We start from the raw sequence: 22760 nt of genomic DNA, 5'->3' as shown, positions 1-22760 counted from the left end.
ACTCTTGGAACCTTAACTATGCGAAACAATTTCTTTTATGTATTTCCATGACATCACATCTTTTACGCGTCTTTTCCTTCGGCGGACAATGTGTGATTTGACTGGGCTGAAGGACTAGTGAGCGTTCGAGACCACACAGACTTTTAAAAGCTAACTGCATCGGCATGGAAAGAAGTAGTTTTTCACCTTAAAGTGAGGTTTGGAAATAAGTGTAAGCAGTTCTTTGACTTCATCTCTCCATCCGTGGTACAGCAGCTCTTCTGCCAACTGAAACAAAAAAAGGAAGAAGAAGAAGAAAAAAACGTGGCATAAACATGTTAAGATTTGCTTCAAGCCAGCATAGAGAGGTATAGGAACGAGACGCTGTTAAAAGAGTCTGTCGGATGAATCACGCTCGGCGAGTTCTCCGGCTCTTTCCGATAAGCTGCTGTAGTTTTTGAGCAAACACGTCGTGCTGATCTCGTGAAGCTCGTTGCCGGGATGCCTTCTCGCCGTTCTCCGGAGACGCAACGCGCACGGAGGTCATTCGTTTCCACCGAGAGCAAACAGACGTCTGTGTGAGAGGAAGCAGAGCCACAGCTTGGCCCCTCCGAAACGGCCTTTCCTGACTCAAGCCAGGCTGTCGAACCGAATCGACAGCAACGTGACGAAAAGGAAAAGAGACAAATGCAGGGGAGATGAAATGGAAAGATGGCAGAAAACGTGGCGCATGCAGTCCAATAGTGAAGAGAGCGGAGAGCTAATATGAAACTAAATAGGGGGGGGGGGGGGGGGGGGGTTAGCCAAAGATAGTGCTGAGAGTTGCCGAAAAAAGAAGAAGAAAAAAAGATTCATACATCTAGAGGTTTTTAACTTTTTCGTGACGTCACAAACACGCACTGTGATTGTGAATTGGATTTCAAAAAAGCGTGGCGGCGTATCAGAGCCATTGTAGACAGACTGAAAAAGGAAGAGTAAATCTCCGGCACCAATCTGGGAAACTTTGACATTAAACTAAAAAAAAAACAAAACAAAAAAACGTGGAAGTTTCAGAGTCTGAAAAGTTGAACATTTCCTAGAAAAAACGTGGAAACTTTCTGAGTTTCACGACAAAATGTCTCTGTTGTGACGACGTGTTAGAAGCCGCCGTAGATGGAGGGGAAAAGGAGCAAATTTCCATCAAAAAAACTCTGAAAGTTTGAGATCAATCGGGGTTTTTTTAGAAAAAGAAAGGAAATTTTCACGTTTAAAAAAATCGAAAATTTTCAACTTCAATGTTTTACACTGGTAAAATAATTTTTAAAGGGTTAGTAGAGGTGCCATGTTGTGATGACTTCCTGAAGGCAGGGTTTCAGTTAGAGCAGGAGCTTCTTAAAGACACAGAGAGCCAATTTCAAGATGTTAAATTATAATTATAAAAGAAATTAACCAGGTATATAATTATAAAAGAAATTTGACTTTGTATACAAAGTCAAATTTCTTTTAAGTCACATTTGTTATATAAATTTTTTTTATGACAACTGAAGGTAACATCATTACTTGATTGTGCTCTAAAATGCCAATAATCAGGCAGTATTTTGCCTGGAAAATGCCTTTAAGACATAATTGTAGTCACAAATACAGATTTTTTTGAATAACTGGGATGATTTTCAACAACACATGACATTTGTTAAATCAATTTTTTGATCTCTAGGTTTTAAAATATGTGAGTTTGGAAAAGTTACATAATTTTCCACAGAAAATAATGTACCTACCATCTTTTTTTATTCAAAGGTTCACATTTTTCTTTGATTGTAAAATCCAAAAATAGAAAAAAATGGACAATTCTGTAAGAATGACAATAACATTCCTCTATCAGCGCTTTATCTTTATTTTTCCAAAAGGCCACACAAATTTTACGGCTTGTAAGCAAGTTTTATTTCACCAGACTGTGGACAAAATTGGCCCTCTGGGTTGTGAAGGTTGTTTTAGAGTCTGGAGGGCCACATAAAAGCCTGTGGTGGGCAGGATTTGGCCCCCGGGCCTCAGGTGGGGGAGTGTTTTGTAACTTTATCTCGAATCTAAAATCTTATTTTCCAACCACCGACTACATAGCTCAAGCAGCCCATCCTTCACTCCCCGGTCCCACATGCAGCTACCATCCTGGATCGTAAAAGTTCCCCCTCCCCCCTTTATCTCTCGACCAGTCAATCTAACTGCGATTTACGGAAACAATTCGGGACAAATAAGCGGGGGAAACAAATTCCGGTCGCGCTGTGTGTCTGACGGGGAAGTCTTTTCTATAACAGAGGAGAGGAAAGACGCCTCGTTTCCCTCGGCTGTCAAAAGTGTCACCCCGCGGCGGCGCGTCTGTCTGCTGAAGATGTTAGCGGTGAGTCACACACTTGCGAGGCCAGACTCGCCGCGTGCTCCTGGACAGGAACGGGCCTCCGCTTCTCAAAGCGCTTCAGCCGTTCGTGAATCTGTCGAGAGATCGAGAGAGAGAGATCGAGAGAGAGAGAGAGAGATCGAGAGAGAGATCAAGATCGAGATCGATTGACATCTATTTTTTGACTTAGAAAAGGCGCAGTCCAAGGGTGTGTGTGTGTGTGAGGAATGTTTACCTTAAACAGCAGGTGAACCTTCTTCTCCATCAGCATGCTGTGCAGGAACCTGTAGTCCTCCTCTCTGTCGGTGTGAAACTCTGTCGCAGACATCGCCGCGGACAACCGCTTACACACGCCTGGAGGAGTCCAGTTCACATGAACGGAGTCCACGTCAGTTCTGTTCGGTCACATTCAGCTCGGTGTGGTGGATCAATTCCATTTTTAGATACGGTTCATGTCATTCACTTCAGAATAGTTGATGTCAGCATGATTTAATAGAGCTCGGTTCGGTTCGGTTCGGTTTGGCTGCTGCTCCGTTCACATGATTATAGTTCGGTTTGGTTTACTTCAGTTCAGTTTATACAAAAAAAAATAATTAAACAAAATCAGTTTGTTTAAATTGAATTTCATTCAGTTTATTTCAATTCAGTACAAAGTGATTCAGTTCGGATAAAATTTAGTTCGGCTCAGTTTGATTGAATAAAATTTCCAGTTTACTTAAACTCACTTTGGTTCATTTACATGTGGTTGAGTTTAAGTTATTTCAGCTCAGACGAATAAAAATTCAGTTGAGTTTGATCTTATTTACAGCACAGAGTGCTAAATTCACCGAATAAAGGGAAAAAGGTACATGCGGATGAACTCTAACTTCTTCTTCTCTTTTTTTTACTTGATATTTCATTTTAAACTAGATTTTAACTTAAATTTAAGGTACAGCTATAGAGATCAACATATTGTTCAGCAAAAATAGCTCTTTAAACAGAAAGAAAATGTGCTCTCCTCAGACTGCTGTAAGATTTCAATTAAAGATGAAAAAAAGATCAAACCTGAACATACCTCTGTCCTCAGTTCTCCTCTGCATCATCAGTCTGAAAACAGAAATATATATATATAGTATATGAATCTCATTTTTACTTAGAACAGATTCTTTCTTTTGAGATATTGCTGCCCCCTATTGGTGGCATAAAATACTTCCATTTCATCAGTTCAGACCTCTTCAAACAAGAACAACTTGCTTCACAACAGACATTCACAGTTTCAAAACAAAACAAACATAAAATAGAAGCAGTCTTATCATAAAAGGCACAATATCTTCTTACTATGTAAGTTTGAATACAGTCTTTGTTTTTATTACATTGAAAATTAACAGCAATAGAAAAAAAGCCTAAAAAAGACCTACAAATGAAATGAAAAGTAAATCTTTAAGTCTAATCAGAAGGGCTTTTTTCTCTTTCTTTAAGCTCCAACGTTGTATATTCACATTAAATCAGTACAAATGACAACATAATCTTTACTCACCATGGACTCTCTCCGTTAGGCCTGGTTTAGGCAGAGTCGTTTGCTGCATATCTTAAAAGAACAAGCGACATTTGAACATTCACGTCGCAAACAGAGGATTTGACGTGGTTGGCTGGGCGGACTGGAAAAGAGGCTCACTCCCATTCCATCGATATCCATCAGGTCTGACCTACATTGAGCAGGTCAATCAATACGGCAAAATTAGAGCAGCGTCTGCAGCGCTTGGAACATAGAAATATAGTTAATACCAGGTATGTGCATGAATTGTATACAAGCATGTCAACCCTTTCTTTCCCTATACTGTCTGGATTTAAATTAGATTAAATCCAGACAGTATTTCCAGGACAGTTGTTTGAGAACCCCATTCCCATGGGGGCAGAGAGGGGCCTTTTTTCCTCATATACTTTTTCCCCCAACGGTTTTCTCAAGATAATGAGTTAGTTTTCCGTTTTCCGCTTATATTTCTTGTCAATGGTTTTCTCGAAATAAGTAAATTTTTGGGTGGTTTTCTCAAGATAACAAGTTCATCTTGCACTTTCTACTTTTTCCTAAAAGGTTTTCCCAAGATAGTGAGTCCATTTCCCGTTTTCCAAAATTTACTTTTTTCCCGATGGTTTTCGTGATGGTTTCTCGAGGCAACGAGTTAATTTCCTGTTTTCCATTTATACTTTTTCCCAATGGTTTTCTCAAGGCGAAGAGTTAATTTCCTGTTGGTTTTCTCGAGAAAACAATAACACCATCGGGATTTGAAAGATGATTCTAACCTTCAACGGAAGGATGGATCACTTGCTAATCTAATTTTATGTCGCACGTCGCCCTCCACGAGATGCTGCCCTGGGCGGTTGCCCATGTGGCCCATATCAGAAACCACCACCGGAAGTGAGAACGAAGTTAGATTGGCCATCACAAAAAACTTCATCTCCTTCCGGAGGACTTAATCAAAATTTCTGTAAAGTATTATGAGAAACTTATGGATGAATGTCTCTCATACAGCTTAAAAGCAATTTTATTAAACACTAAGAGAGATATATGAAAATATATACATTTAATTTAAAAAAATAATAATTTTTTCTTCTTTCATTACTCTTGATTTAGTCAATACACAATATTATGTTGATAATCTAACTGGGCAAAGACAGAGAAAGTCAGACAGTGAGAAGAAGAAAAAAAGATGTCTGGTTTCAGTTGTCTGTATGAGATGCTACAAGACAGGCAAGTAAAATATATATATCATTACCTTTTACCGAACTGTTTTACTTCAGTTTGGAAAGCAGAAAAAGAATTAAAAAGTCCTTGAGAAACTCCGTCTCGTTTTGTTCAATTCCATTTAGTGTACAGTGGAATTACAACAACGTCATCTGATTTTTAAACTGAAACCCGAGTCTTACAGTTTCGCACCAACATCCTCTTTTATTTTGACAGGTCGTCCCGGAGCCAGTTTTCCCCCCAACCGGACGTTCAACCATAAGTCGGTCTCCTCCGCTTCCTTCTGCCTGCCTCTGCTGCTCTCCGCTGAGCTACATCGGCCGAGTCTCACCGCATACCGTAACTACATGCCAGATGATGCATTGAGGGTGGGTTTTAATTGTACCACCCGCTATGCAGTGCAGGTGCTCGGCGCTCCACTTGTAGCCGTTTGTCTGGTGAGAAAGGCCCGAGATCAGACTCCAGGAAGGAAGAGAAAAAAAAAAAAGAACTGTGAGAGCAGACAGACAGGAGGCCACGGTTTCCCCCTCAAACACACACACACATCACCGGGGCCTTGATGGTGATGTATGCAAGGAAACCAACAAGAGTCAGCGATGGGTAAATGAAACGCGGGTCATTGCATTGTCATGTGTAAATAAGGCGCAGACGTGTCGCTGCTTTAGCCTCAGGAGTGGTAGCTTTCTTTTAGCTGTTAGCTGTCATGGCTACCAGCTAACTGCAGTTGGTTAGCTAGAGGTTCCGGTTAATTTTTTTTCCCCTTCTTTAGCTAGGCTACATACGTTAGCATGACGTTAACTACTAACGTAGTAATCTAAAACTAGTAAAAACATATATACTTCTTTTTAAGTCACTGAGAAATTTATGCTACTTTTTATTTTTCATGGGGGGAAAAAAATGAACTACTGGGAGCCAAATGGAAATTGTGCTAACTTTGCTAACGTTAGCTAACTTAAAGTCGTCCACAAAGTGACTTGGAAGAAAATAAATCGAGCTGACTTTTGTTCCGTGTGTTTCCACAGGTGCAACGACAGAAGGGATTCTCAGTCCTATCAGGTACACTTTCACTGTTATTATTTTTTTATTGTTATTAATGGATTAATAACAATAATGCTCAGTGCCTTGCAAATGACTTCCTATTGTGTGAACGTAAACACATTTTTGTCACTTTACATTAATGTATTTCCTAGTAACACAAAATACACTGTGTATTTTGTACACAGTGTACAAAAAGTTGAAGCAAGCCACTGTAGCCAAAAGTGTCCATTAGACCTTCTTTTCCAACTTGAATCTAATACTTAAGTTCAATGGTGCCGTTGACTGATTTGAAGGAAAACCAGCTGGATATACTGTTAGTTACACAAACTCTTCAGAATAGAGATCGAGGGTGACTAGAGGTATCCAAGACTGTACATTGAACTCGAACTCACCAGCTTTATCTGCTGTCCACTGTTTTTGTTTCCAGGCCCATAAATCTCAGCCAAAGAGCCAGTCCAGCAGCCTTCACCGCTACACCAAGGTGCGCGACGGTTCGTCAGATCCCATACCCCCGTACAAGGTGCTGCGACGCTCCGACGAGAGTCCCGTTAGCAGACAAGGGGATGCTATCGGGCAGCATGGCAAGGCCAAAACCTCCTTCCCTGTTAGAGGGAAAAACGGTAAGTGTCGGTGTTACATCCTGCTGATGTTTCATTTGAAACATTGTAACAATTCTGCTAATGTTTCAAATGAGGTAAAAATAGTTGCTTCTTTTTATATAAGTTTGAAACTATCGTAGATAAAGTAAATATATAGTAAATAATGTTTGTTTTAATTTTATTCTGTAGCATTTTTTGCTGTTGTTGTTGTTTACCTGACAAGTTGCGAGTGCTTAATTTTGTGGTTAAAAGTTTACGTACGCTCATCTCTGGCAGGAATTTCATATTAATATCAGGCTTTAGTTGTTTTAGTCGTTCTTCTAGGGTGGGATGAGAGCAAACAGGATCCGACTGCAGGGTTTAAACAAAAACAAGAATATTGTGCATTTATTAAAATGAAAATTTTGACATGATCAAAATTATATATATGAATATACGGGGCTGCAACCTTACGCTTCATATCCTTAAGCTTGCTTGCTGTTTTAAAAAGATTAGGAAAAAAAAGTGGATTCAGGTCTGTTAAAGGAAATCGATTAATTCAGACAAACTCCAAGATTAACAGTGGTTGATTAACAAGGTCATTAATATCTCCAAAATGCATGTAGTTGAGTTGGAACTTCTAAACGGACATTTCACCAAATTGGTGGAGGAATACACGCAGATGTTTGAGCTGAAGGTTTCTTTTTTTTTTTTGTGGGTTTAGAGACAATCCAATGAACAAATCTATACACCTGTTCCCGATGTTAACGGTAGATGGAGGTGGTTGAATCCTTCCGCTCTTTGCGATTTAATAGCAGCACAACACAATGCCTCGAACTCAAAAATACTCTGGTGTGCAAGTCGTGTTTGTTTGACCAAAGAAAGAATTTGTTCCAGAGACCAGCGGCTCGCCTCAGGAGGCCTCTCACAACAACAGCTCCCACCAAGGCGCTGAAACTCACGCGAGCCAGAGCAAGCCTGCAGAACGAGTGAGTTACTGTTCCTGTTGTCTGCTTCTCTACCTTCCTTTCCCTTTTTGGCTGCTCAAAAGTTTCTTCACCTCGCTCAGAAGCGACACACGGGCCGTCGTGTGCGCCGATGCTCATCAAAACAAACTCCACAGCAACGCTCGAATAAATATTCAAAAAGGTGGCTCTCGAGCCACACATATTCTCACGCGCACACACGGGCTAACTGATCGTCTCCACTTTCATCACTTGTCAGCCTGTTAGGATCGTGTCTTTTTGTCCATCCGGTTGTCGGTTTTACGCGTCTTTCTTGTAGGCCATTAAAGTTTAGTTCGCCCATTTTTAGAAAGTCTTGCGATGCCGATAACATTAAATATGTTTGCAACATGTTACTTTTGTCTTCTTTCCTGTTGTTCTCGTCTTGACTACCGTCGCCTGTCACGTTAAGATTTTTAGGCTGTGTTTAGGAGCATCTGCTGCAGCGAGGTATTGCATTAGCATGAAAAAATGCGAGTTCATAACATCTGGTATCTGTAATCCAGCATCTATTGCGCTCCAAACAATCCTTTGTGATATGAAAATTAAGAATATTGCACATATTGGTGGTGTATAATATTGCTTAGCCTGCCATATTAAACTCGGGTACTAAAGACTATTGAAATCAGCTGAATTACTAATCGATTAATCGTTGACTTAAATATACAGACTCAAAAAAAAAAAACATTTGCTGAAAGACCAACACTCTCAGAGCAATAATGAAGCCAAAACTGTACAAAAACGATCAATCAAAACAAATTGTCAGTAGATCAACTCTACACTGTATTGATAATAAGTCAAGCAGAAATGGCTGACCACTTAATATGATGTTGGAAGTATTTATTTATTTTTTTAGCCACAGATGCATCCTTTTCTGCACATAATCAAACGTTCACTAGAGAAATTCTTTGTTGCATTTTAGGGGAGAAAATGTTTATTTTCTTATTTAAAAAAGGAACTGAATTGCTTGTTTTCTTACGTATTTCTAATATTGTATAAAATACGCTTAAGTGCTTAAACAAAGAAATCTACAGAATATGGCTTTTTTAAAAAAAATCCGATTAATCATCAGGATAGTCGACACTATTCAGATTTTGACCTGTGTAGTGTTAAATCTTTGCTTTTACTTTCACCACTAAGCTTTACTTGTTTTGGTCATAAACGTCTAATAAATATGAGCTTGTGAGAAAGTTTGAATACTTTTGCAAGGCCATATAGTGCAACCTATGGTCATTTAACTTTGTATGTGTTCATAAAATGCTGGCAAAGACTTGAAAGGATTAAAAATGTATTTCCTATTTTATTACATTATTTAGGCTTTATCCGAAAGCTGCTCTTTCTAAATATATAAAAAAAAACACAACTAAAACTACAAGACGTTATGAACATTTGACATCAATTGTAACGTCATCTATCAGCCAAAAGATGGCACGAAAGCTCATCCAGACGATTATACGTGAACTTGATGTTTTCGGTTTTGTGGAAGGAGGTCCCACTTTGTGACATTTCCCCCTTTCCCTACAAACGTTGTCCTGTCCTTTGTGTGTCTTGATCTTTATCCCTATGGCAACCGTCTCTGCTCCAGGACCCTGCCGACGACTGGACAGAACACATTAGCTCCTCCGGCAAGAAGTACTACTACAACTGTAGAACTGAAGTCTCCCAGTGGGAGAAGCCCAAGGACCTGCTGGAGAGGCAAGGCCCAGTACCGCTTCATGTTCAACCAGAAATATTCCTTATACTGCCTGGAGTGTTACGCACTTCACATAGAGCGGCTATGTGCTCGGTTGCAGTGGATTCATAGATTGTACTTGCTTTTGCTTCAGGGAACAACGACAGAAAGACTCGGCCAAGATGGCGGCAAACAGTTTCCCCAAGGATATGGACTACAGACAAGAGGCCTTGCAGGACAAAGCCACGACTAGTAAGAATCAACTGTGAAACTCTGTTAGCAATCTTTGGTTGTCTACATGTTCTCTCTTGCGAAGCATCGTCTGTTCACCGGTTTGCAGGGTTTGTGTGGCTGCTTGAAAATCTTGAATTTCAAATCGGTGTTTTCAAGGTTCGGAAAGTGTTTCGATTTCTGTACCAGGTCTTTGAAAGTAGGCCTGCCACCTGAACAAATTTTGCTGGGCGATAAATTGTCACCAGAAGTTATCGCGATAACCAATAATGTCGATGTTTCGAGATCCTTTTTCCGGTAATGTAATTGTAATGACATAAAACATTGTTAAAGATCAATAAACTTTAAATTCTAAGGAACATTTAACGCTGGAACTGGGAGATATTTTGATTATATGCAAAAATAAATAAACAAAACGACAAATGAAATGAATTATGAAGTCTCTGTCAGCAAAAAAAGAAAACAAAAACCACAGCTAGTTGAGACCAAAACACCAGACTGAAGACTTTCATCACCCAGTTGTTGGTAGAAAGAGAAAAACGATAGACCTATTTAAGAGTGCTTGATATCCAAACTGCATAGTTTTGTAATGAAGAGCAAAGGAACGTTTGACTGAAAGCCTAAATATTTTTTGGCAATATTTACAGTCAAAGCCACATTTTAATTTTCATGCTTTTTGTTTTCTTCACCGTCCTGAGTTACATCAGACTAAACTTCTCTTGTTTTAGTTTAATCCTATTTGCAAACTCCAAAAAGCTTAGTAAGAACATTATTTTTCTGTAAAGTTTTTGAATGCTTATTATTCCTAATGGCTAACTTATTGAACTATTGCTGAAAATGTGCTACATAAATAAAACTACCTTTAAAAATAAATCATTTTTGCTATATTTTAGTTGACCTTGCTCCTGCTGTACAATGTAGAATACTATATTATTAATAACAGTAGTAATGGTGAATTTGTGGTGCTAGTAAAGTGCTTAAATTCACCGAAGTGGCTGCTCCGCTTCCTTTTCTGTTTTTCACGCGCAGAGGCGACATCAGCGGACCAATCCACGCCATCAAACAGCGGCCATTCCTCCTCCCTCTCTTCTTCTCAGAACCCAAACTCTGCAGCCGGCCCGTTAGGCTCCACCCCCTCCGGCATGTCGTCTTCCTCGTCGGCAGCGCCTCCGGCGGCTCAGAGCGCGCAGTCGCAGTCGTCGGCGTTGCTTCAGGACCCGGCCCTCTTGCATCAGCTCCTACCGGCTCTGCAGGCGACTCTGCAGATGAACAACGGCAGCATGGACATGGCCAAGCTCAACGAAGGTGATGGACTTAAAAAGAAAAAGAAAAACTGCTTCTCCGTAGTTTAGTTAGCGCTGTTTTGGATGTGTGGGGTCGCTGAGTGACTTACCTGAGCGTTACAGCTCTAAAACAGAACGGATAATTCATATCTATATCCTGAGGTGGCTGGCCCTCCTCTGTCTACGATGATGAAATCAGTAACTACGTCACAATGCTTATCTTTTGTTGACTCTGAAAAAGCTTTTTGCTTCTGTGAAATCAGAAACCAGCTTCTTCAACATGCCTGAATCTGAATTAGCATCGTAAATGTTCAAACTTTAGGTGTCTAATCGCATCGCAGGGTTTACCCCAGAATACTATAAGCCTGGTTGGCCACCAGGTTTTAATTGTGCCCCAGCCAGGCTAAGCATTGCTCATTTATTTAAGTTTTTTTTAAATTTTGCATTTTTTAAAACTAGCACATAATTATCAAATGATATTTTCACATTTTTCTTTTAACTCAAAAAGACGACGGGCCGCTGGATGAATGACTGCCCTACCGCAGTTAGCAAGTTTTCTGGGGGAAACTTTGTATCAGTAATTGTTTCCTTTATTTTATGAAATGCTTCAAATGCAGGTTTCCTATACTTCAGTACAGCTGCAGACTGAAACCACAAGCTTTGCATGTCGACTAACTATTTATTATTAACTTTAAGGAATCCTCCCGATCTGATCCCAGTGATTTCTGATATATAATCTTTTGAGCTGTGACGTGTCATGTTTTGTTCCTTTTGACTGTCAGGTTGAAACAGACCATCAGCACCTCCAACTTCCTGTCTTTCTGTGTGTGGCGGATCTAACGGGAGAGTTTTGTCCCCTAATTTTGTGGACGTAGCACTTTGCTAAGCCATTTTTGTCACATCCAATGATGCGTTCAGATATTTGTGCTGTTTTGTCTTAAGCTCTACTTAAAAGTGTATTTCTGTGATGTACTATGTTCAAAGGGCCAGAGTATCCACACATCCTTAAAGTCTTAAATTAATGTATCGTAAATTAAGACCTTATTGTCTTAAATTAATTGCGGGGAAAAGTAAGTTGGCTTTAAATACCTTAATCACAGGTCATAAATTTTGTTAATCTCATATATACAATGCAGTTTATTTTTTCTGTGGGATTTGTTTTTGTCAGAAACGTTTGAGTCACTCACATGTTTTCATTGCATTTTGTGACTTGAGTTGGTTGCAGCTACTGCTAACTAGCTGTTAATATACCCTTGCTAGGTAGGTAGCTAGCTTTTTTGTACCCGTTATGGGTAAGTACAAATTTACTTACCCATAAATTTGTACCAGCTCACTTATGTTGCCAACCCACAACTATAAATTTCTTTTTCACATTTATGTCATGATGTAGGTCTTACATTTCATTCATAACAATCTTAAAGTTTGAGTTGAAGGCTGACTAATTTAGAGATTTGTGTATCCTTAGTGCTGAATACATTGTGATTTTAACGCAGTCCTTTACTTAATGGATGACGGCGCTTTGTAGTTGCCGTTATTTCTGATGAATTTTGTCCCATTTCTGGGAGAACGTAGCGTTTACGCTGGTCGCGTAGCACTGGATCGTATGTACGTTAGCCGCCTGTCGCGACACAGTAAAAAAAACCAACAAAGTTCTCCCTTGTCTTGTGTGTCTGTGCTGTCACGTGTGTTCCTGTGTGTGTTCATTCCTTCTTTCCTCCCTCCAGTCCTGGCGGCTGCTGTCACCCAGGCTTCCTTGCGGTCTGTGCTTCATAAGCTCCTCGCTGCTGGACCCGCTTTCAACGTCTCTGCTCTGCTCTCAGCTGCGCAGCACTCCAATCAAGGTATGGCGTCTTTTGCCGCCGTTTCCCGTCCTCCTCGCCGCCTCAGAATACGCTTTCAGAAACGAAAGGTTTGCGTAAAAGTGAGAGGATCGCCCCTGTTCAACACCCTTCTACTGTGTCGTTTCTGATTTCAGCCCAGCACTCCAGTCAGTCCCCGGTCTCAGTGACGACAGATTCGTCATCCCCACACCCATACGTCTCGCCGCGGAACGGCACGCCCCAGAACAGCCAGAAGCCCCTTCTGGGCATGCATATCGGCAGCGTCACACCCTCACAAGCTAGAGTACGTGGCTTCAAGAGTCGCCGCCACTTCCTGTTCCACCTGCCGCTTATTTTCTCTCCACTTCCCTCTTCAGGGTGGCATGCCGTCAGGAAAGCAGGGATCAGCGTCTTTGTGTCAGACGACAGAAAAGCGTCCAGAGGACCCGAGGACTCTTCAGAGAAGGTATAAGCCTCAGCTGCTCAAAACTTTACTTGTGATCTTGGAGGCAAATTTCACCTACGTTATCCAGAAAAGGTTTTGTAACCCAATTTCTTATTCTTTAGAAATACACTTTTTGTGAAGATTGACCCATTCTCTGTAAAGTGGTATCCACACTATCTTCTTCACAAACCTGGTGCTTGCGTTACAGAGCAACTAAAGGGAGAACATACCAGCGCTCCACATCTGGAGACAGAATTTTTCGTCCGTTTTCTTTAGCTGACTAAGTCAAACTCCATCAAATTGGATGGAGATGGTGAACATCATTTTTCCAGCCTTGCCATTAAACTATTAGATGTAGTTTGAGCATGTAAATAACCTTTGATATGAACCATTCTATGGTACAGGGTATTTGCACATCTTTAAAAGGTCTTAAATCCACTGATCTAAAAATAATTCTTTAAAAAGGCTCAAATCCCTGAAACCAAAATTAAGGCCTTAAAATGTCTTTAATTCATGGACTCTCAATTGATTTAGAAAAAAAAAATTATTCTCCACTGCTGTGATGAATCACTGCGCTTTAACTTTTTCAGCTTGAAATGCTGAGAGTGTGACGAGGCTGTGGAGTCGTCTCACTCCAGCAGCCAGGAGATTCTGTGCACCGGACCAATCATGTCTGTTTTGCCCCATGCATCCTCCAGCAGCAGCAGTGGCAGCAGCCAAACCCAATCGGACCCCCCCGGCTACTTCACTCCCACCTTGGCGACTCATTTCGATGAAACCCTCATCCGACACATCCAAGGGTGGCCTTCAGAGAACACAGAGAAACAGGTAGGTGCCGTCAGACCACCGAACGACTCGGCATCTTTCTGACGAGCGGCCTTCGTGACGAGACGCCGCGGTTCCGTTTCAACAGGCGGCTCGGTTGCGAGAGGACTTCCACAACATGGGCAGCCTGTACATGTCTGAAATCTGCACGGAGATGAAGAACCTCCGCTCTCTGGTCAGAGTGTGTGAAATCCAGGCTACGCTGAGGGAACAGAGGTAGGAACGGGAAGTGAGGTTTGCATGAACAAACTGGACAAACGCAAGCCTCCAACTGAGGATTTGTGTCGTCTTCTCCTTTGTGTAGAGTCCTGTTTCTGAGGCAGCAGAGCAAAGAGCTGGACAAACTGAAGAACCAGAACTCCTACATGGTGTGAGGACCTGAGAGAGTCTGCGAGCGGAAACGGCTGAAATATGGACAGCAAGTCGCTCCGGAATGTTTTCAAAAGGCTACAGCCGAGTCCCCCCGCACCCCCCCCCCTTTTTTTTCTTTTCTTCCTCTTTTAGTTTTAACAAAAAAAAATTTCAGTGTCCCGCCACATTGACTGGTTGGTCTGAAAAGGCCAGGCCTCATGGTTCAGACACGTGGACACAGAGGATCTGTGATTACTGGCAGACGGCACCTTCTCGGACCACGGATCGTGTGTATCATATTGGGTGAAGTTGTTTTCCGGCGTGCTTTTTTTTGACGTGTAGTGTTGAGGACGAGATTTAAAAATAGACATCGTAAGCATTTCCGCAACACCTGTTTGGGTCGACAAACGACACCGTTTGTCGCACTTCTAAAACAGACTTTCTCGTACATTTAAAACTTACAGATTCTCACTGATAGCGTTTCTTTTCTTTTTTTTTTTTTTTTAAATTCACTATACTTAGAAATTGTTTTGCCATCCTGTTGTGATTTGAGAGGATAACATCGTACGACATCCGTTTTCTCAGTTGGAACCATTCCGATTAAAGGACACACGCAGTGACCGCTTGTGAAACTGGGCTTCTGTACATTATCGTCTCTCAGCCGCCAGCGCTCTCATTCCGTCTGTAGTTTCGACTCAGTCGGCCGACGTTTCGCTTCCAGTCCCGAAAAGTTCTGCATTCCTTTCGACTTTATCTTGGAGAGAGATTTTGTGACGCATTACAAAAGTGATTGAATTTACAGTCACGCAAAGCTAAATTATTGTTGCACATGATGATTACCGTCCTTTGTAGTGAAATGGAAAAAGGTAAAGTGGGAAGTACTTTTTTGGTTTCTGTAAGGACAATGTTTTTTTGGTTTTTTTTTGTGATGCAGTTGTTGCTGCACACCCTTTTTGTTACCTGACTAGACTGATCTGGCTACTTTTTCTTTTTTTCCTTTTTTTTTTTTAAAGGATTAACTCTTTACAATAGGGAAAACGTTTTATACCAACATCACAATTAACTGCAGTCATTCCCTTTTATCGCCTATAAAACATATTTCTTTGTCTCTCTTCTCCTTCAATAGATTCCGTCAGGTCTGATGTGCACATTTTTTTGCGGGTGGGATGAGAGGGAGGGGCAGGGTAAAGGGAGGTTGGGGAGTTTAGGGTATTTGTATTCCATAAAACATGTGAATAAATACTATACTGCACCTAATGCTTGACTTCTCAGTTTCTTCTTGATTGTTTTGCAAGTCACCGAAAACTTAATTTATGGCAATGATTCACTTTAAAAAGTGGAATTTTGTGACATATTTAATGTGCTTAAATTCTTTATTTTGATAGAACGGATCTTTTGTCATCACAGGAACAATGGAAAAACACTTTAGCAGCTCTCTGTGTGTCGGCATATATGATAGGAACGTACACATGTCACATGATTTAATTATCAAAAACAATTGACTATAAATAAAGATTGAGAGCAGCTGTTCAATAAATTAATATATTATTGAAAGGTTCATTTATTTCAGTAACTCATCACCAAGTGAACATATTATATAGATTATCTTGACAAAAACATTACAGTGCAGGTGTGAATGAGAGAACAGTCGTGTGTGTAAAAAGGGAACAGAGGAGGAGACTGAGGACACACCCTTGCATGCCTTTGCTTGAGATGAGGGTGGAGATGTGGAGCTACAACTTGATACTGTTGCTAAGAAAGCCCAATACGCAGGTACATGGTGAGCTGCTGAGGCCCAGGGTTCTCGATTCTCATTGGATGTTTACCATGCCTTTAAAAGGACAAGGTGGAAAAATCAAGGAGGAAAGGAAACGAAGGGTACAGGTGAGGTAGAAAAGATTCAACATTGGGAAGAAAGAACTGAGAAGGACACATTTAGGAAACGGCAAACCAGGCTGATCTAACCTCATGGTGATGTCAAGAGGAAGATGAGACAGCGGAGCAAACATTGTAGACAAGCTAAAGCCAACCTGGGCTTCCATTACACTTCAGCAGTGCCAAAGGTCGATTGCCTCCATGCCATGCCGCATTGATGCAGTAAATCATGCAAAAAGGACTTCCAACCAAGTGTGGACATATACTGTGCAGCACCTGGGCACATAGTTCACTAGGCCAACATTTCTGTGTCAGAAAGGATTTTGTGTTTAATATTAGAGTATTATATATCTTAAAATGTACACAACATATGTGAATTGAATCACTCAATAATTAGCTTCTTGATGTATTTCGTTTTATAATCCAGTTTGCTGCTCTACACTCTTCACCTTTCATAAGCAAAAGACGTGAAATTCTCCACTTGCAATGTTTTTCCCAGACCACCAGATAGCAGCATCGAGCACTTTCTTTCTTGAACCTCATGCTTATCTACACAGTTATTCCACAGTTGACTTCCATCAGATTAGAAAACCCATTACCTCATATGTCACATGTGAAATGTGGTTGAAACAGCAGCCAGGCTGTTGGATAAAATCAAACTGAGTTGAGGCCTGATGCAATTCTGCACCAGCGCCAATGATCAATGACGATACACAACTTGTGCCTAGAAAGAAAGGGAGGGGGAAATAATAATCCTTGCTGCTTCCATAGGGATTTAGGAGGAAAAGTTGAAATGAGTTGCTGCTGATGAAGCGTTTTTAAGTGTTCTGTAACCGTGAACGCATCTACAAAAACAGGAGTTCTGGCAATTTGCTGGTTTGGAGCATGCAGTTGTGCTTCACCACAATGACAACGTGGTATAAAAAGTTATCAAAGTTTGCAGCATTGTTGCCTTGCAGCAAGAAGGCCCTAGGATTTGTTATTATCATTTTGCAAAGGGGTGGCATGTTGTCCTGCATGCTTTTGTCCTCTCTTTCACAGTCCAAACAACATGACTGATAGATTGATTGGTCTCTCTAAATCGAGTGTTTCTCCATGTTGCCCTTTTGTGGACTGGTGACTTGTCCAGGGTGTACTTAAAGTAATTTACCGAGTAACGAGTCCAATAATAATTAGAATATTCTTCTTGTATCTGTAATTACCATCTTTAACATAAATATATCTATTTTGCAAATTTGTCCACATTGTCGAATCGCTTCAAGAGTGTCTCCTGTTCCACAATTGATATAATATCATAAACTGTCAGTTTTAAATCGTCCTCACAACAACGTTGTCACAGGAACCCATTTGCAGTGAATAAAAAAAAGAAAAGTGGAGGGAATTTATTAATATTATTTTGGATAGAATTAGTTCATTTCTAATGCAGTTGGTAGCCTTGTAGGGAGTTTTGAACAGTCCAAAAACATGACTTTTAGGTCAGCTGGTCTCTCCAAATTGTTCTCATGTATGAATGATTGAGTTTGCATGGTTGTTTGTCCAATATGTCTCTCTGTGTTGGCGACCTGTCCAGGGTGTACCACGCCTTTCGCCGGTTGGGTTTAGACGATGGATGGATAGTTTACCTCCATTAATTGTATATGCGATACCCAGAAATGCATAGCTGTAGCTTTTAGGTTGATTTGTAATTAGGTAGTGGTCTGTACTTTCTATAATGCTTTATTAAGTACAGAGGATCCCAAAGCACTTCACACTACAGTTACTGTATTGCATCAATAGGGGGCGCGCTCAATAAATAAATGCTTAGTGTGACGCAGCTCCGAAAGGCAACAACAATGCAACACAACAGATAATGCTGTGCTGTGTGTTCCCCTCGGAACTGGGAAATTCCGACTTCCAAGTTGGAAATCTCACCTGGGACGCCCGCCGAAGTCGGATTCCCCACTGGGAAACTGGGAGCCACTCCCAACTACTTTCAGCCACGACTAGGAAGACGGACTTTGCGTTTCAAGATGGACGCTCCTCACCTCGCCTCAACAGAAGTAGGTGGAAATGTTTTTATAAAAGTGTCTAAAAATTAGCGTCTGCGACTCTAAACTGAACAAATTGAAAGTGTTGTTTTCTTATGGAAAGCTTGAAATAATTGCAAACATAAATGACATTATGAGCATCGCCATGTTGAAATTCCGACTTCCTGCCGTTACGTCGCTCGGGGCCTGACGTCAATTCCAGCTCCTACCTAATATATTATATATTCTTGGCGCTGATCTCAATGTTGCAGAGCGGAATGTGTCGAGGTTTACTTTACTCAGTGTTCTCGTTTACTTCTGTCTAATTTTGTCAAATCTATCCTTTCTGTCGTTAAATACTAGGGGTCAACATTAAACACAAAGCTTTATGTCTTTTTACTGAACAAAAAACTAACAAACAAAAAACCAGGTGCTCTACTTTTCAAAACGAATGCCAACCAAGACAGGGTTCATCTTTACGAACCTGAATCTTAATTTCAACAGCATATTGGCAGTGCACAACACATCTGTCAAGGAACATAGAAAACGGGGCTTTACTATGATTGCTTAAAAATGTTAAGCAATGCGTTTGTGTAGCACGCATGTGAACGTGAGTTATAAGAATCCCTTGGTTTAGTTCGACTGTGTGAAGCATCTCTATCGTTTTACAGAAATAATAATAAATTTTAAAAAATCAACACAGTGCTGCTGATGCGAGTACAGCTGTTGCTGTAAGTGGCGTACAACAGGGCTTTCCTCGACATTTTAGGAGAACAAGTGTTTTGATATTTCAGTAAACTTGCAGGAATGAGACCAACGCCTGTGTACCGAATCGATCTGCAGGAACGCTTTGCTGGACTCAAAACCCCGCAGAGGAATAAACTGTTGTTTTTCTACAGCTGTGAGCAGAGCTGCCTTAGGTTTCCTCACCATTTTTAGAGCAACCCCCTTGTTTTGAGTCTGTTCGTCAATTCAGGCGTGTGGCATGATCCAAACTCTTTTCTTTTCTTTTTTTTTCTAGCAGAACGAGCGGCTCAGCGTTCACAACGTTGGCCTTTAAGAGCTAAAAATGTTTTTTTTTTTGTTCAAAATTGTAATGTTATTTTAGAAGATTAAGGGCGTAATGTTTTTTTCCTCAATGTTCTTTTTTACATTACACCACTCAGTTTGATAAAAGCTCCCATCAAAGAAACTTTTGACAGGATGTTGTCCTTCTTTTTAAATCTGAAAAACTATCATTCCCTCCCCCCCTCCCAAATGTGACAGGCCTGAACCGTCTGTCCTCATGTCCTCTGAACGTCTTTTAGCCCCCGTGATTTATAGATCCCATCGCGGTTTGTGTTGGCCCCACGTGTCCAGGGTTAAAGGTGGTCCTCAGCCTCTCTCACCTGCTCAGGAGTCAGGTTTATCTCTAGAGGTTAGATTTTTGTGACATCTTCTCACACTCTGAGTATTCGTCAACAGATCATCTGTCACGATGCGCGAGTGTGTGTATGTGTGGGAGCCTGGGCCTTTCAACCCAAAACATCCTTGGGGGGACATGGGTAACTGCGCTGATTGCCTGTCATAATATATTTTTAGCCGTCACCCATTTATAAGGGAGCCAGCTGTGGTTGAGCGACCATTAGCCCCGTTTCTCGTTCACCTTTCTCTAGACTCCCATTAGCCCCTCTCCCTCTCAACTCTACCTTTACCCCCCTGCTATCTAAAACTTTGACTTTCCATCCCATTTCACCTGTTTCTATTTATTCCTCTCCTTGATGAGTATTTCTTTTTTTCGGCTTTAGCGTAGCGACAGCGGGAGTCGAACTCTCCGGACGCCCCTCCCTGATGCGTTTACAATCCTGACTTTGCCGACTCCTCAGCGTCCCGCTCCCGTTGCCGCAGCCAGAGGAGGAGTTGCTCCCGGAGTGACCGACCCCCCGCTCACACTGAGCCCGACATGTTGGCTCCGGTTGACTTTGGAAAAAAAAGACAAACTTTTGATGAACGAGAAGAGCCCGTGGCGCAGAGGCTTTTAAAAAGCTCACGTCGTTTAGAGTGTCACTGACGGGACATGTTGTCATCACTTTTAGTCGTCTCTGTATGTGCCGGGAGGATTTTTCTGTACGTGCAGCAGACCCCGCATTAGTGGAGAAGTGATAATGAATTCATGGCTGCAGGTGAAGGATGTTGTGGATGGCGGTGCCAGAATTACAGGCTGGTGAATTGTGATAAAAGGGCTTTGCGAAAGTATTCATACCCCTTGAACTTCTTCAGGTGTTGTCAATTTGCAACCGTAGACTTTTATGGTTTTGTTTCTTTTTGTATATGTGCTAGATTGACACAAAGTCTGTGAGTATGAGAACCGTCATCCTTTGTGGTTTTCCGATGTTGATCACATGACCCGTGTGATGCGAGAAAAGCATTCTGTGAAGTGCATGCATTTCGATGTGGCTGAAAACCCACCTCATCCCAGTGCAGCAGCTTTTTATCGAAAAAAAACTTTCTGTTCGAAATTGGCGTGTTTCCGTTTAGCAATTTTATTTTTGTAATCTCAATTTGCGCAATGCTATGGTTAATGGAAACGTGGCTAGTGAGGATACGAGGAGAGGAAAGGTGCAGGACTTTGAGTACTTGGTGTCCACTGCCCAGGAAAACATGGAGTGTGGTAAAGAAGAGAGTCCAGGATGGAGAAAAGGTTCAGGAGTAAACTGTGACTAAAGAGTGGCAACAGAGGTCAATAGGAGATTTTACAAGACGGTCTAAAATTTCTCCAAAGCAGCAATATTATATGGCTTGGAGACTGTGGTACTGACAGAGAGACAGGAGGGAGAACTGGAAAGTGGCAGAGCTGAAGATGTTGAAAGTTCTCCTTGGGAGTGATGAGAATGAACGGGATGAATGATGAGGACCTTAGAGATACAGCACAGGTTGAAGGCCTGGTTGATAAAGTCGGAGAGGCTAGACCGAGATGATTTGACATGCAGAGGAGGGACAGCGGGTATATTGGGAGAAGGATGTTAGAGATGCACCTGCCAGAAAAAAGACAATGAGGAAGGCCATACAAGAGACATATGAATGCAGTTAGAGAGGACATGGAGGTGGTAGGAGTGAGAGATGAAGACGTAGACGACAGTTATGTGGAGGAGGATGACTTGTTGTGGCGACCCCTGAAAAGAGATCAGCAGAAAGACAAAGGAGAACAGAGAAAAACAACCTGAGCAAAATATATCGGCTTTCCGTTGGGGGTTGAAAAAATAGCAATCAATACTTAACAGAGTGAGCTACAATGCTCAATACTGATGGAGGAGATGCAAATTGTAAAAGGCAGTATTCCAACAATCCATTGGACAGGAACAGAAATGGCTATGAGCTTCGTGTTAATACATCTGTGACAAAACGCAAACAATACAGTCCAAATGAAATTCGTTTTCAGGACATAGTTTTCAAATGATGATATTGCAACCTGGCACTACAACCCTAGACCTAAAAACTGGTTGTGCCTTTACCCTCTTCTTATGAGATGGGGTCATCTAGACAACAGGTTTTCTCCTCTGTGCGCGGTCTGGTAGGGTCACACTGACTTCGTGTGCGCTTTTATGAGCGCACACGAAGTCGCTCATTTATATATGTGTGTGGGGTGGGGGTGGGGGTGGGTCGGAAATGTGTTTAGTTTGGTCAACTGTAGTTTTCTCTTCTGACCCCTCTGTTGCTACAAAGACCCTGTCTTTGGACAACACTTTCTCGTTGTATCATGAAAACTGACCTTAAAAGAGGCAAGTGAAGGTTGCAGGGCATGGTATGTTGCATGGTATTTCATGCTGTCAGACGGGTTCTATTTCTAAGATTAATTGATTAACAGTCAAAGTTGAGGTTAAAATGGGCAAATACATTTTCACAACACTGGTTTGGAGATGCTGAGAAGACCTGCAGAGGAGTGATGGTGGTTGGCTGTCGAATATGGAGCTAACAAGGGGGAGGAAAAGAGAAAAAACATCCAAGAGGTTTACGGATTATAGGCAGAGGGTTTGTGTGACTGGGAAGAATAGGAATAGGAGCGACGGAGGCAGACGTATCAGCTGTGGGGACGTCTAAAGTTGCAGACGTCCCCTGTACAGTTGTTATTATTCAACTCACAGTTGGATATATAAAATTCCTTACTGTGGGTTTAACATTAATGACTGTCGATTCGATCTAGAGTCCTACCAGGAAATCAAAGTACAAATTAAACACCACGTTGCATTAACTCATAAAGCAACATGAGAATGTGTTCCTGTGCTGGCCTTCAATGTTAATGTCAAATTTGCTCCAACACGGGGGGGGGAAGCCGTAATCCCATTTCAAAATCCCATGCAGTGCCGTGATTTATCGCCTAGCAATCAAAGCATGCATGAATTATTCAAGTCACTGTTCATTGTTTCTGTGGCAATAAAAGTCCCTTAAAATCACAATGAACACACTCACTGTTTGGAATTTCTCACCATAAGAGAGCACACGCGCATCTAAAATCTTTTGGTTTGTTCTTGTTTGTTCCCTCAACACAAATTTGTGTTTTCCCGGCTCTCCATACACCGAAGGCTC

At 41.4% G+C, this 22760-nt stretch overlaps 2 protein-coding genes across 2 annotated transcripts in view; one reads left to right on the top strand and one right to left on the bottom strand.

Moving 5' to 3' along the window:
* LOC114146623 (MAGUK p55 subfamily member 7-like) overlaps positions 1-5232 on the bottom strand; it is a 29934-nt gene extending 24702 nt beyond the window's left edge. The window contains exons 1-5 of the mRNA XM_028020879.1: positions 5101-5232; positions 3864-4032; positions 2583-3433; positions 2364-2441; positions 187-267 (exon numbers count right to left, since the gene is read on the bottom strand). Coding sequence (XP_027876680.1) covers positions 187-267; positions 2364-2441; positions 2583-2675 — 252 coding nt within the window. The 5' untranslated portion in view covers positions 2676-3433; positions 3864-4032; positions 5101-5232. The remainder of the gene's footprint in view (positions 1-186; positions 268-2363; positions 2442-2582; positions 3434-3863; positions 4033-5100) is intronic.
* A 122-nt stretch (positions 5233-5354) lies between these two features.
* On the top strand, positions 5355-15167 carry LOC114146624 (WW domain-containing adapter protein with coiled-coil-like). Its single transcript, XM_028020880.1, has 13 exons — positions 5355-5669; positions 6092-6125; positions 6535-6727; positions 7583-7674; positions 9275-9384; positions 9516-9613; positions 10622-10897; positions 12600-12716; positions 12851-12999; positions 13073-13161; positions 13839-13968; positions 14054-14181; positions 14270-15167. Exons 1-13 carry the CDS (start codon positions 5629-5631, stop codon positions 14337-14339), a joined length of 1527 nt encoding a protein of 508 aa, XP_027876681.1. The 5' UTR covers positions 5355-5628; the 3' UTR covers positions 14340-15167.
* The last annotated feature ends 7593 nt before the right edge of the window (positions 15168-22760 follow it).

Source organism: Xiphophorus couchianus, chromosome 6 (assembly GCF_001444195.1).
Source record: "Xiphophorus couchianus chromosome 6, X_couchianus-1.0, whole genome shotgun sequence".
Lineage (NCBI taxonomy): Eukaryota > Metazoa > Chordata > Actinopteri > Cyprinodontiformes > Poeciliidae > Xiphophorus > Xiphophorus couchianus.
This window is presented reverse-complemented; position numbering and strand designations above follow the sequence as displayed.